The 14,853-nt window shown below is 51.6% G+C and overlaps 1 protein-coding gene across 5 annotated transcripts in view; it reads right to left on the bottom strand.

The window, feature by feature from the left end:
• The window catches only part of Brd4 (bromodomain containing 4), a 66,938-nt gene that overhangs the window by 16,296 nt on the left and 35,789 nt on the right, over nt 1-14,853 (bottom strand). For 3 of the 5 annotated variants that reach the window (XM_090335705.1, XM_090335732.1, XM_090335714.1), the window contains exons 2-7: nt 10,954-11,272; nt 7,965-8,102; nt 6,665-6,800; nt 5,432-5,721; nt 4,629-4,991; nt 3,844-3,972 (exon numbers count right to left, since the gene is read on the bottom strand). In XM_090335705.1, coding sequence (XP_090191831.1) covers nt 3,844-3,972; nt 4,629-4,991; nt 5,432-5,721; nt 6,665-6,800; nt 7,965-8,102; nt 10,954-11,238 — 1,341 coding nt within the window. In that variant the 5' untranslated portion in view covers nt 11,239-11,272. Of the gene's footprint in view, nt 1-3,843; nt 3,973-4,628; nt 4,992-5,431; nt 5,722-6,664; nt 6,801-7,320; nt 7,448-7,964; nt 8,103-10,953; nt 11,273-14,853 lie in introns of those variants that run through there. The other 2 variants (XM_090335722.1, XM_090335742.1) reach the window with 2 other exon arrangements.

Raw genomic sequence — 14,853 nt, 5'->3', positions numbered from 1 at the left:
TCTAGAGAGCAGTGGCACAAAGAGCAAGGTGGCTTCCTCGCAGAGCTGCCTGCTTTGAGCATGGAATAGAATCACCAGTATAGCAATTCAGAATAGGGGACTAAAGCCTGCCTCAGGATCCCCCACGAATCTTCAAGTGGTGTGGGCCTTCCTTTTGGGAGAACAAGTGAACAAGTGTGAGAGGGGTCTCCACAGCAGGCTTGAGGCATGGACGGTGCTGTTGTTTCTTCGCAGGCAGGCTGGTCCCCTACACAAGTTCTGACTCAGGAATAAATCCTCGAGATCTTAGGACAAGGATACATAGGAGGGGCCCTAGATGTAGTCAGGGAAACAAGGTGTGTGTGTGTGTGTGTGTGTGTGTGTGTGTGTGTGTGTGTGTGTGTGTGTGTGTGTGTGTGTGTGTGTGTGTGTGTGTGTGTGTGTGTGTGTGTGTGTGTGTGTGTGTGTGTGTGTGTGTGTGTGTGTGTGTGTGTGTGTGTGTGTGTGTGTGTGTGTGTGTGTGTGTGTGTGTGTGTGTGTGTGTGTGTGTGTGTGTGTGTGTGGCACCAGGCCTAACAGCAGGGGGTAGAATATCAAGGGCAGAGGTGCTTTTGGGCCCACCTTCGGGCCAACAGAAATGGCACTCTCCTTGCCACAAACACCTGTGCTCGTCTTCAGGAGATTGGCTATTATGCACACCAAGCATGACCCCTTCTTATCCCTTGCATGCTCGGGGCAGTCAAAGCCAAGATCAGACAGCAACTAGTCCAGACAGGAGGCCAGTTTGGGTTTGGAGAAACCTCCATCAGCAGGCTGGGCCTGAGGGCATGGAGAATGTGTCCAGCTAAACGGCCGCTCCTCCTCTTGGGGCATGGAGCTGTACTTGAGCCTGAGCTGGGGGCAGCTAGAGAAACGTAGGACAGCAGGAAACTTGCATGGGACGGAAAGACACACACCCACCCCAGATCTGCAGTGTGGTTCCTTCCCTTCCTGTGTGCAACAAACCAGGAGCCTATGGGGAGCATAGCAGGAACTGTCCCAAGTGCTGAGGGCCCCAACTACAAGGAACCAGAAGGGGAAAGGCATGGCAGACTCAGATCGCAGTTCTGGGACGAAGTCTGCTGCAGGGAACAGGGAGGACAGGAAAGCCTGTAGCCAGGGGCTGCTGTGAGGCCAGCAAGAGGCCAGGAAAGCAAGACCATCATCCACCAGGGAAACGGGGCTGGAGCCCTTCTCAAGCCAGCACCGCAGCATCCATACCCTGTTCCTCCTTGGTCTGGTCACACATGCTTGTCAACCTCAACAGACATGCTCAGATGCTAGCTGTCCTGCCGTAATGCCCCTCTCAAACCATAGTGAGGGGCTGGAGGGTACACAGGTGGGAGGCCTGCAGGAGCCACATGCTGAGGGCGACTCGAGAAGTACACAAAGGCACAAGCAGAGCTGTCTCAGAACTCTCTGCTTCTGGGTGCAACACCACACACCAGTCAGCAATCTGCTTTTCTTCACTGCAAAGAGCACTGCACAGGCCAGGAGTTTGGCCTGGTGGTAGAGTACCTGCCTAGCATGCACAAGGATAGGGTTGGATTCCTTGGTACCACATACACAGAAAAAAGCCAGAAGTGGTGCTGTGGTTCAAGTGGTAGAGCACTAGCCTTGAAAAACCCAACGACAGTGCTCAGGCCTTGAGGTTCAAGCATCAGCACTGGCAAAAAACGACCAACAACAAAAAAAACAAAAGAAACCCCACATTGCATGCCACTGCCAATCCACTTTCCTACCTCAGGTGAAACTTGGCAGCCACTGGCTGTGGTCAGCAGCACACTTCATCACTTCACAAGAGAGCGGCGCTATCGGCCTTCAGCCCAAGCCACTCCCAGAAAGACAGAACTAGAATGCAGTAGAGCCCCTTTTTCCCTTTCCTTTTGTTTTTTTCACCAGTCCTGGGGGGCTTGAGCTCAGGGCTGAGCCCTGTCCTTGGGCTTTCTCCAGGCTAGCGCTCTACCACTTGAGCCACAGCACCACTTCCGCCTTTTTCTGTGTATGTGGTGCTGAAAAATGGAATGCAGGGCTTCATGCATGCCAGGCCAAATTCCTGGCCCAAGTAGAGAGCCTTTTCTTTGCTTCCAATGTAACTGTTCAAAATGGAATTCGTCAGTGCCAGCAGAGACCTTGTTTGGGCAAACAAAGACACGGGTACCCAAGGTGGGCAAGGCCTGCCCTACCCCATCTCCCCAGGAGTATGGGGATGGGAGGGGAAGTAAATCAGGCATGCAGACTACACAAGGCACTACTGCCACCGGGTGGCCCAGTTCAAGAATTGCAGTAAAACTACAAAGTGCTAACTTACAATGATGGGAAAGCAACAAAATGTAAATGGTTAAGGGGCTGTCTTTATGAAAACAATACAGTACCAAACAATACCAAACTGAGGGAGGCAAGGGGAGTACCCATCACTCACCAAAGGGGGAAAACAACAACAACAACAAAAGAATTAAAAAGCCTTACAAACAAAATCTTTTAAGAATTCTTCAAGGGGGCTGGGGATGTGGCTTAGTGGTAAAGTGACTGCCTAACATGCATGAAGCCCTGGGTTTAAATCCTCAGTACCACATATACAGAAAAGGCCAGAAGTGGTACTGTGACTCAACTGGTAAGAGTGCTGGCCTTGAGCAAAAGAAGCTCAGGGACAGTGCCCAGGCCCTGAGTTCAAGTCCCATGTTCAATACAAAAGAAAAAGTAAAAGATGGGCTGGGAGTTCGGCCTAGTGGTAAAAAGTACCTAACATGCACAAAGAACTGGGTTAGAGTCCTTGGTACCACATATATAGAAAAAGCTGGAAGTGGTGCTGTGGCTCAAGTGGTAGAACTCTAGCCTTGAGAAAGCCCAAGAACAGTGCTCAGGCCCTGAGTTCAAACTCCAAGATTGGCAAAAACAAAACAACAAACCACCTTTCAGATGTGACTGGTTTTTCCCTCCCCCTCTCTCCTGTGTATATACAGGGGGTGTAATGAAGATTAAATGACATGGCCTCCACTCCACTCTACGATTCAGGCTTGCCCCCAGAAAAAGGGCCAGTAAGAATGAGCCTACCTATTCTCAGAAAAAAATGTTTCTCCCTCCACAGGGTGGTTCTCTGAACCCAAGGCAGCCAAAGGCTGCATGACAGTGGAGGAGGAGAACTCTGGGAGCTTAGACCTAGAACCCATGGGAGGAGCACGAGGAGGTGGATGCAGACAGGGCGTGTACTCCGATGGCCCCTGCTCTTTGCAGACACATAGCAAAGTCTTTGCAAGTCTTCACCTCTGCCCAAAGCACAGGGTGCGGGGAGAGCCACACGGCTCCCCCACGTCAGCTCTCCCGCACCTTGTGACAGCAGGTCTACCTGCCCACAGCTTTGGGGTGAAGCTGGGGATTCTTATAATCTCACATGGTTACTTTCAAAGAATTTGAAGAAGCAGATTTTTGTAAAATCATGAAACGTTCCTTTTATTCTTCCAAGCATTTCAACCCCTGATCTTACTACCCCAAAGAGAATGAATCTCTGCTGAATCAACGTGTGCATTTCCAGTAGCACCACCCAGACTCAGCTTGGAGGAAGGCTCTGTGGTCAACTCTGACCACCTAGAGACAACCTCTCTGCAGCCAGAAGCCAAGGTTTCCAAGGCTCTGGCTGGTGAAGGAATTCCCACAGGTAAGCAGTCACGGCAGCTCTCGCCTATATATCTGGCACCAGTGTCTCCCCGCCCCCTGACGCCCTGTTTAGACAGCTGTTTCGAAGAGATGGACATGCCCAGCACACAAGGGTGACAATGCAGGTGGAGGAGGAAGTGTCCCAGCCACCTGACTTAGCCGGAGCCTCACCTGGAGCTTCCGGGCCATGGCCACCACCTCGTGGTCGGGAGGGTTGTACTTGTAGCAGTTGGAGAACATCAGTCGGACATCGGCACCAAATTCCTGAGCATCTCGGTACTCACGGGACTCTAGTTTAGACTGGAAAACAAGACAGGTCCTGCTCTGCCATGCTTGTTTGGGCTCTACTTGGAGGGTGTGGGGGTGGTGTGAGGTGGTATGATGGCCAGCAGAGCATTGCACCCCAGTTCTCAGCACTAAGTCTTACTGAGAATACAGAAGCCCAGCAGGCAGCACTAAGCTGGGCAGCACTAAGAGGGAAGGCAGGAGGCCAGGCCCTGTTCTTACCTAATGTGCACTGCACCCTGCAGTCTCACATTTGAATAGTCTTATCCCATGCCCAGAAAGAGAAAAAAAAAAAAAAAAAAAAAAAAAGGAAAGAAAACGAATTCTAACATGGCTGGGAGTGTAGCCTAGGGGTAGAGTGTTCACCTAGCATGCACGAAGCCCTGGTTTCCATTCCTTGGTACCACATACTAAGAAAAGGCTAGATGTGGTGCTGTGGCTCAAGTGGTAGGGTGCTAGCCTTGAGCAAAATGTGTCCAAGGACAGTGCCCCGGCCCTGAGTTCAAGCCTCAGGAACCACTTAAAAAAACAAAAACAAAAACAAAAAAAACACCCTAACAAACTCAGAGGGCCTGAGGACACTCAGATAAAACTTGTGCAGGCCCCCATGACGCCAGCAGGGGGGCGGGGCGGGTCTGGAAGGAAGCGAGGAGGGGTGGGGATCAGCTCACCTTGATTGTGCTCATGTCCATGGGGTGCTTGATGATGTCGCAGTAGTCGTGCAGGCCCAGGGCTTCCACGTCCACGGGTTTGTAAAACGGCCAGGCGTAGGCGGCGTGCTTCTTGGCAAACATCTCCTTGAGGATGCCGCTGCAGCACTTGAGCTGCTCCGAGACTTTGCTGCTCTTCTCGGGGGCGAGGTGCTGCTGCGAGTCAGGCACGTCCTTCTTTGGGGGCTTCACAGGTCGACTGCTCTCCCGCCGGGGGCCCAGCTTGGCTGTCTTGGGCTCTGGGGCCAGTGAGGCCGGCTCGTGGATGGGGTCAATGGTGGTGGGTGTGGTGGTATCTGCTTTCCTCTTCACCCCCTTCTTTGTCTGGCAGAAGCACAGGCACAACAGGCTCAGCGGCAGCCACTGTGCCAGCTCAAGGACACCATGCCCTATGTAGGGACCCAACACCCAGGAAACTGGCCCCGAAGGTAATGCGGACAGGGGCACCTGGCAGGCTGGGAAGGACACAAAGTGGAGTGCAGGTCTTGCTCAACACTTCCTGAGTCAGGAAATGAATGCCCTGGGAGGGCACCTGCAAATGTCCTGGAGACAAGGCAGCAGGCAGGAACTCCTGGCCGTGCATCCCTTGGGCTGGCGGGGTGCCTACTCAGGCTTTGATCCAGCCGTGCTGAGCTACCCTCAGCAACACGCAAGAGAGGTAGGGAGCCAGGATGGGCTCTGCACAAACCATCAACAAGGCTGGCCCACCTGAGCTGGCAACCTTGCCCCTGTTGGCTGCAACCGGCCAGCCGCAGGAGTCTCACCTTCACAGGCTGGGGGGTGGCGGCGATGATGGGTGGGTGGCTCTGCACGGGCTGCGGAGCTGGAGCAGGTGGGGGTGGTGGTTGGGGGGGCACCGGTGGGGGCATCTGCAGGGGCTGGGGGGGCACCACTGTCATGACAGGGGTCTGGACGATGAGGTCTGGGGTGACAGCAGGGAAGGGGTGAGGTGCGGTCGGCACAGGAGGCGGGTTCTGCTGAGGGGCCTGGGTCTGCGGAGGAGTTGATGCTTGCGTTGTGGTTGGTACCGTGGAGACACCTGGTTTTGACGTCCCTAGCAACCGTAAGAAGGACAAGGAATTAAGAGGCAGTGCTGGCACACACAGACTCATCTTGCCACTCTCTAGCATACCGCCCAACACACTTCCTGGCCACATGGCCCCGTCATGAGAAGGGAGGCCCAGGACAGGAGAGGAAAGCCAGGCCTCGGGGCGTCCTGTGTCCCTCAGAGCAGCCTTTGGCATCTACCCTTCTGGAAGCGGCCAGGAAAACTACCGCCCGTGCCAAGATGCAAAGTGGAATGAATGCCCCTGCCTCCTGGTCATTAGGGAAGGGCAGCTGCTGCCCAGCCTGAGGACCGAGATTCAAAAGAACCTGAGACTCTTAGCTCCAATTAACCTCTAGAAAGTGGGAAGTGGGGCTTGGCTCACGAGTACGGGGCATCCTTGAGCTGGAGAGCTCAGGGGCAATGGCCAGGCTCAGGGGTAGGGCGACAGCCTTGAGCTGAGGAGCCCAGGGATAGCATCCAGGCCCCATGACCCCCACCCCCCAAAAAGTATTTAATTAAAAACAAATGTTTATTATTATAAAGGTGATGTACAGAAGGGTTACAGTTACAGAAGTCAGGTAAAGAGTACATTTCCTTCTGGAACATGTTGGATTCCAGTCTTTACTATGAAATGGAAAAGCAGTGCTTGGGGTGCAGCTCAGGGTAGACCCCCTGTCTAGTGTATAAAATGCTAGGCTCAATCTCAAATACCAGATACACATGTGTGCACACATACAGACAATGGAAAAGCTAAAACCTGGTGTACTGAGAAGGTGGAGAATTCAAATGATGAGAAGGTACATACTCCCAGTAGCTCTGTCCGGGAGAGGCTAAGGGCCGGGAGGGGATGGGGAGGCCTGCTCTGCAGGAGTGGGAGCAGTCCAGGCCACTTCTAACATCTCCTGTGACCTCCCGCCACCTCCAGTCCTGACGCAGCACAGTACTCTACCTGCTTCTTTCCTCCCTCGTCCTCTTCCTTTTGCCTGGACTATCATGATCTCAGTTTCTTCTGTGGGCAGTTCATTGATTTTTTGCAAGAAGAGCTTCTCCAGAGCTTCTGCCATTAATACGATGTCATCTCCAGGCTGTGTGAGGAGATGGGCGGGGTAGAGCTGGAAGCCCTCCCCACCTGCCTCGCGTGGACAGGGAACCCAGGCCACCCCCTGCCCGATGCGTGGAGCACCACACTCAGGTCCTTCCTGGTCTAGACCCTAAGGGGCCACAATAGTTAATGCAGTGTCCCTGCAGGAGCTGTCTGCTGTACCTCCTCTTTCACTGCTTGCTCTATCTCTGCTCTGAAAATCCATCCTAAATTTCCTAGTTCCTGAGCATCCACCGAGTTCAGCCAATCCCTACTGGGGACCCTTCTAGCACTAGGGCCTCCGTGGACACGACTTCAGTAAATGTTATGGAAGCACTCAAATGCAGGGGTCCAGTGGTGCTCCCCAACATATCCCCAAGGCAGCTGGCAGCTCTGGGGGTTTGGGTGGCTCCCCCTCTGACACCTTGCCAGAACATGCTGCCCCCGCTCTGCTCCACTCTGAGGGCCACCTAGGTGGTGAGAGCTAGGACTTTACAAAACACAGTAAACTTCAAGAAACTCACCTACCCATCTCTTCTGGGCCATTTTACCCACTACACCAGCAGAGGCCAAAAGCTGAGTTCTGTATAGTGTCTCCCTCCAGAGTCGCTCTATTTGAAAGGGTTGGCTTAATCACATCTGTGGTCTCAACTGTAAATAAATGATCTGGCTTCATGGCACAGCCGAGCCCAGAGGTGTGGCTATGGGGTTAGGGAGGACCCTCAGGTCTGCATGGAAGATCGGGGGCACACCAATCTAGGACCAAGGTTGTCGTGTCCACAGTTCTGGGAGACTGTGCCCACCCAAGAAGGCTGGGCTCTGCGCTCTCTCCCTTTGAGGCTCTGTCTGAGCACACCTCTGCAGGACTGCCTTGGAAGGTCTTTTCCCTGACAATTCACACCCTTCAATGGGCTGTCAGGGCAGCCACTGTCCTCCTCACGCCTCTCTTCTAGACATGCTCAGGAACTATAAACCCAAGGGCACCAGCAGCATGTGCTAACCAGGACAGCTCACGGCAGACAGAGCCCTCCTCCCCACCAAGCACACCCCCAGCAATCTGCTGTGGACTGGAAGCCCAGCCACTCCAGCAGCCCTTCCCTCCCCCAGGGGAAGGGGGTGTTACCTCCTTCCCTTCCCCAAGATGGCAGGTTCCTGCCCCACATCTCACCTTATTGTAGATGTAACAATTTGTAAACATAGTGTTGAAGTCCTGGATACATTCCTGAGCATTCCAGTAGTAGTTGTTTTCTAAACGCTTCTTTATTGTTCCCATATCCATAGGTGTTTTAATGATCTTATAGTAATCCTAGGAGGGAAACAGTAAAGAAGGCCAGAGTTACCTCAGGAGCCAGGCCAACTGGCCTCAGATCTGGTCTCACTCCTGCTCAGTCCACAGGTAAACCAAGGCTCAGGGAAACCCAGAATAAAGTAGAATAAAGCTTTTCTAAATACTGTTTGCCGGATGGAAGGAAAAGATGCAAACTGATAGAGGCCCCATTTGGAACCAAACAGCTTTCATCAAAATACATTACTTCCTTTTTCTCATGTCAAAATAACCTTTATTTTTAAAATAAAAAACGGGAAAAACTGCACAGGCTTAAAAAAAAAAAAAAAAAAAAAAGGTAGTGGTAGTTTTGAGCCAGGAGCTGGTGGTGTCATCCTAGCTAAGCAGGGGACTAAGATCTGAGGATTATAGTTCAAAGCTAATCCAGACAGGAAAGTCTATGAGACTCTATCCCCAATTAATGATCACAAAGCTGGAAGTGGAGCTGTGACAAAAGCAGTAGAGGACCAGCCTTGAGGGAAAAATCTCAGGGGCAGCACTCAAGCCTTGAGTTCAAGCCTGAGGACTGGCACAAAAGAGGAGGTAGTTTCTGTGCTCACCATTTGAAACGTGACGTTTTGTAAAATGCAAATTCCCACAGTGCCAGTTCTGTAGGTCATTGCCCTTGAGTCTTGTGCCAATCAGTCTCCCACACATTTTATCACTGAAGAAGACATCTGTACAATCTCCACAGTCCTCGATACAAACATTTCCGCAAACCCAATCCTAAATCTTCGAATCGTATTCCCCAAATGCCAAAGTCATTCCAGGCAGCAGTGTGGATGCCCTAGGGCCCTCAAAATCAAACTGCTATTCTCACAACTCATTCACTTACATCTTAACTATTCTAAAACCAAAGGCTTATTTGTCAAAATAAGGAGCTTAGGGACAGACAGCCACTGCTGGGCTTCCAGGTGGAGGACCGCAGATGGCCAGAGATAGGAAGGTGGCCTTCTGAAATGAAGCGTGGGTATGAGAGGCCAGACACCAGATGGCAATGGGGTAAGTAAGGCCGCTGACAGTGCAGCTCAGTGTCCGGTCTGCTATGGGCTGTATGTTACACCTATGCAGGAGGCCAAGAGCAGACCTCAAACCGAACTGCACACTCTATTATGTTCTCACCTTTCTCAACATCTCAACACAGCCAAACCTCCAACCTCCAGCCCTGTGGAAACCTAGATTTTACTGTATGGCCACAGGACTCGAGAACAGGAGAGGTTAGGATGAGGGCAGGGTGCAGGGTGGAGGAGGAGAGGGTGTGTGTGCACGCATGTGTGCGTGTGTGTGTGTATGTAGATTACCAGCCCTCCCCAGACAGCTCACAGTGAGAGCTGCAGATCATCAGGCCCATTGAAGACACTGGGTTCTCCCATTACAGCCGTGGAGGGAGATGTAATCATCATGGAGCCAGACACACTCCAGAAGGCTACTACACGTCACAGCAACTGCCAGTCTGGCCTCCCTGAGCATTCACAGGCCCTGTGTCGCCCCCACCTCGTGTGGGGATGCTGCATTTAGGGATGCCAGTCTGCCCAGCTCACCCTGGTGGTCCTCCAGTCCCCCGGCCTCACTATAAATGATCCTTCTTCTACTCTGGTCTCCACATACTTTCCTTTAATTCCACCTTCTTATTCACTCCACTGCAAGTCTGACTTCCACCCCTGCATTGGGCCCTGAGGCTAGTGAGGTGGTAAGGAGGTAATCCTCCTGTCTTTGGCCTCTCTGCAGCCGATGTGGAAATATAGGGCACTGCTGTCTGCTGGTCCGTTTCTGGTACCTTTTCTACTGGCCTCCCTGCAATGCATGGGCTCCACACCAGCTGCTTCCATGCCCTGTCTTCATTGGTGCTTCCTGGGACCCCTTCCCTGAGTCATGATCCAGCCAGGTGGAGGCCCCTTGTCTCCCTCTCTCTCAAGGACATACATATGGCACCTATTTGGTAGGCAGGTAAGCACGGGGTACTTGATGCATACACATGATTTTCAAGCTAGGAGGCAAGAATGGGGTTTTGTTCCTCCAAGAATTTGGACCTGTGGCTGGGCATGGTGGCTCACACCTGCAATCTTAGCTTCTCAGGAGGCTGAGATCTGAGGATCATAGTTCAAAGCCAGCCTGGACAAAACAAAGTCTTATCTCCAGTTAATCACTAGAAAATGGGAAGTGGGGCTATGGCTCAAGGGTAGGGTGGCAAGCTCAGGGACAACACCCAGGCCGGAATTCAAGGCCCATGACCCCCCCCCCCCAAAAAAAAGGAATTTGGACATATAGACTAAGCCCCTCCTCCACACAAACAGCTCCAGCTCTGAGAGCCAGAGATTGGTGGTGGCACTGTCACTCAATCTACTCGCCAAAGGCAAGGACCTGGAAAAGGACCTGGAACACAACGGGGTAGCTGAAAGTATTCCAATTGTTCTCTGATGTTCAAAATTAGAGAGCTTGCAGAGTCATTTGCTTAGGGAAAGAAGTGGGAATAAGAAAATAACCAAACCCAAAAGGAAGTCAGTGTGCTGTGGTCACACAGAATGGACAAAGCTGCTTCCTAGGGGACTGCAGTCACAGCGCGGGCTCTCCCTGAGGGCTGCCCGGGACCTACAACCCCCAGGCACATTCAAGCCGCCCCTCTCCCCTTGTTTCCATCCTGGGCTACCAACAGCCACAAAGCCGGTTCAGGTTTTTCTTTCCTGATGAACCAGTTTGAGCTCTCAGGACTGTCTGCGAATGCACGAGGTGCTAGCGTTCTGAGCGCTAACTCAAACCCCTGTGAGCCTTCCCCCAGAATCCTCCTCCTCCCCAGCACACAGGGAAGAAAAGAGTTGTGGCCCTAGCTACTCACAGGTAGGTTCAGCTTGACGGCGTCCACAGGCTGCTGGAAAGGCCACGCAAACTGGTGTTTCCATAGCGTCTTGAGCACCACGCGGAGCAGGTATTGCAGTTGGTTGGTGAGCCTCTTGGGCTTGTTGGGGTTGGAGGTCTCTGGAGGAGGGGGGTTGGTGCTGGCTGCATTGGCTGGCTGGGGCTGGGCCTGAGCCTGCGTTGTAGACATCTGGGAGGTCTCTAGTCCATCCCCCATTACTGGCAGATTTCTCAATCTTGTCCCAGGGCCACTCTCCGCAGACATGCTAGTGATCCCATCACATTCTTCACCAGGCTATCTACAAGAAAGAAAAGTCTTGTCAGAGACCAAGCAGCAGACAGGCCATAAGCAAAACCACCCAGCACTCTAGCTGCCAACTCCAAGGGCCCAGCATCCCTGGTAGTGCTAGGTAGATGAGCCAGCACAGGTTACCTATGACCTGACTAAAGGACTCCAAATGCCTATTCTCCAAGACTCCAGGCAGCTGCAAATAGAAACCTCCTACCAAAGCCAAGAGAAAAGTGGAAGCCAGCAGGGGCACAGAGCACTACATTAAAGCCAGGTTTCACAAACGTGCAGGGCCCTTTCCCCAGTGGTCAGCAGGAACACAAATCTAGCATTGACATTCAAATTCTTGTTTGCAGCATCCAGCCAAGCCAGCAACCCCCAGGGGTGGGGAGAGGACAGATCCACCTCCTGCGTGGGATTCCCACACAGTAGAGTGCTTGGGACTCAATGACGCTGGCATCTTTTTCTGGGTAACTTAAGTAGCATAGGATTGCTGATGGAATAATTCCTGCAAAAAGTTAGTGCTAGCTGGGTACGGTGGCTCACTCCTGTAATCCTAGCAACTCAGGAGGCTGAGATCTGATGATGGGTACGAAACTCTGTGAGACTCTGATCTCCAATGAATCACCAGAAAACTGGAAATGGCCCTGTGGCTCAACACAGTAGAGCACTAGCCTGGAGCTGAAGAGCTTAGGGGCAGCGCCCAGGCCCAAAGTTCAAGCCCCAAGACCAACAAAAAAAGTTAGTACTGCTAAGAAAATGAGTCCAGGCTGACAGTGCAGCTTCTGCTTGTATTCCAAGCTACTGGGGTGGTGGTGGCCGACAGGGAGGATCAGAGATTGAGGCTAGTACAAGCAGAATATTATCCTCCCTGTGACATACCTTGCCTGGCGCTCAGTGCTTTTCTGAGTACCCTGTTCAGTGCCTTCCCCTCCAATGAATGACCCCTGCTGAAGGCCATGTCTGGAAACCTTGCAACATTTTCAAAAGCCTAGATCCATGCCCCATCCAGTTTTTCCAAAAGGACAAATGGGAAGACATATACCCTTGAGTTTATGCCCCCCAGAACCCAGTGCCTAGGGCTCTTGTTTTAATGAGAACATACAGACCAGCCCTTTGCAATTTTGGGGGGTGCATTTGCATGCCTGTTTGTGCCTTTTCTGCGGGCTGGGGGTGGGGGGCAGTACCAAGGTTGGAGCTCAGAGCCTCATGCTTGCTAGGCTACTGTTCTACTACCTGAGTAACCCGAGGAACCCTTCCCCAGCCTGCTTTTGGCTTTTTTTTTTTTTTTTTAAAGTATAGTGCCTGGCTTCCGTCCAAGTTTCAACTGTCTACATCCTCTGCTACAGTAGCTGGAATTGCAGGTACCTGTCATCACATTGGGCATGTTGGCTGAGATTATAAGGGGTGTCTGCCTTTTTGCCTGGGCTGGCTTGGGATCCTGACACTCTCACAATCTCTAGCTCCTAACTGGCTGCAACTTTGGTTATATATTTCCACCCACTGTTTGTCACCCCTTTCTATATGCTAGAAAAAGGTTTAAATAGTTTCAATTCCAGTCTAAAGAAATAAACACTCTGTACCGGGGTCTCCCTGCAACAACATGACTGACGGGGAGCTCAGCAGAGGTAAGGAAACCTTTCTGGCTGAGGGAGTCTGGGAAGGGCATTCAGAAGAGACCACAGGTAGGCAGAGGAAAGGCAGGTCAGGGAATTGGCTGGTTCTGTTTTAGGCTTTGATTCTGGAATGTACTCAGTGAATCCAGAAACAGCTTTATACCTTTACGGTTGCTACTGAAGTACTTCAAATGCAGTCCAAATGTAACTTAAACCAAGGTTCCTACAAATTATTTTGCAAATGCTATCAAACATTATTTATTCATTTATTTTTAAATGCCAAGGGACAACTTGCAATATAGAGCAATGGGTGGCACAAGGCTCGTGGCTGTAGGACGGGCTGACTGGAACCTGCAAACTGTCTAGGAGAGCAATTGTACAGGTTCAACTATCCACCAGCTAGAGAATGTGCTGGACAACACACACAATGAATGAATCTCGGAAGACAAAAGGGGATGAGCACAAGGAACTCGCCAGATAAGCAGATCTAGACTGAGAATGGATAAGAATGTTTAAGAGGAAGGGGTGTTCTCCCCAGCCCTGCAGTAATGCCTCTAACCCCAGCACGAAAACACAAATGCACACCTGTATGCACGCGCGCGCACACGCACATGCTCGCGCACACGCACGCGAGCGCGCGCACACATACACACACACAGTTCATTTAGACGATCGGGTGAACAGTGAGAATATAAGTCACCAGGGGGCTGGGGCATTGCCATGCTCACCCCACCAACAGGATGCAACTTCATAAATTTCCACTAAGTGGCGACATTCTGGAAACTTCCAAGCAACATCCTTGAGAGAAGGTGAAACCAAAACAACTAATTTTTGGAGTCAATGGGCTTGGCATTCTCTCAACAGGACAGGAGAGAGGGTTCTCCTGTGCTCTGGGCCCTAAGCACATATACTGGGCACCTGAGGGCAGGCCCATCTTCACAGTAACCATTCTAGTACAGAACAGAAAACACGGCTGGCCTTCCAGCTCCATCTCAGAGACAAAATGTGGACAACATGACGATCCCCAGCTCAGCTATCCCCACAACTGATGTGTCCCTTGGAGCCACATATGCATGCCCTGGAAACTCAGAAGTGAATCGTTTCCTACCTAAAGGGTTAAGCATTACTTTGCAGAATACCATGAAGAAGGAAGGGCAAGGCTGTTCTGGACATGGACAAGGAGAGAGGCAGCATCAGCCTGCACACAGAGGGGACAGGAGGAGGGAAGGATAGTAGGACAAGACTCACACCCAAAACAGCGACAGGATTAGCATTGGTCTAGGCCATGGGACACCAGTCTAACAGGACAGATGGGAGGCAGATAAGACAGTGCTTTCAACTTAGAAAAAAAAAAAAAAGAAAAAGAAAGAAAAGGCTGCTCTTTCCCCACTTTCAAGTGACCTGTTACCAGAAGCCCAAGCCTCCACGTACTGTTAAGACTTAGTGGAAAGTCAAGAGACATAAGCAAATTCCACCTATTTCCAACCTAAAAGGCTGAAAAGATAAATCTGACACCCCATTTCTGGATCTGCCTCCCAAGAAATCCCATTGTCACACAATCCCAATTCCAGAGAAGGAAAAAAAGATGGCACCCGCAGTGAGACAGTGGCAACATGCCCAGGACGAGATGGCTGACCCAGAGACACAACAGACTATTTCAACATTAGACTACTGCTTCCTACCTGTGCCAGAGGCTGCAACAAAAGCCAATACCGGCCAGGAGTTTGGCCTAGTGGTAGAGTGCTTGCCTAGCATGCATGAAGACCCAGGTTCAATTCCTAGGTACCACATACATAGAAAAAAGCTGGAAATGGTTCTGAGGCTCAAGTGGTAGAGCTCTAGCCTTGAGAAAGCCCAAGGACAGTGCTCAGGCCCTGAGCTCAAGCCCAGGACTGGCAAATACCACCTAAAAACCTATGTCAGGGGGGCTCTAAGGCTGAGGAGTTGTGCTGTTTAGCACCACACACACACACAC

Source organism: Megascapheus bottae, chromosome 1 (genome assembly GCF_031878675.1).
Source record: "Megascapheus bottae isolate mThoBot1 chromosome 1, mThoBot2.hap1, whole genome shotgun sequence".
Taxonomy (NCBI): Eukaryota; Metazoa; Chordata; class Mammalia; order Rodentia; family Geomyidae; genus Megascapheus; species Megascapheus bottae.
This window is presented reverse-complemented; position numbering and strand designations above follow the sequence as displayed.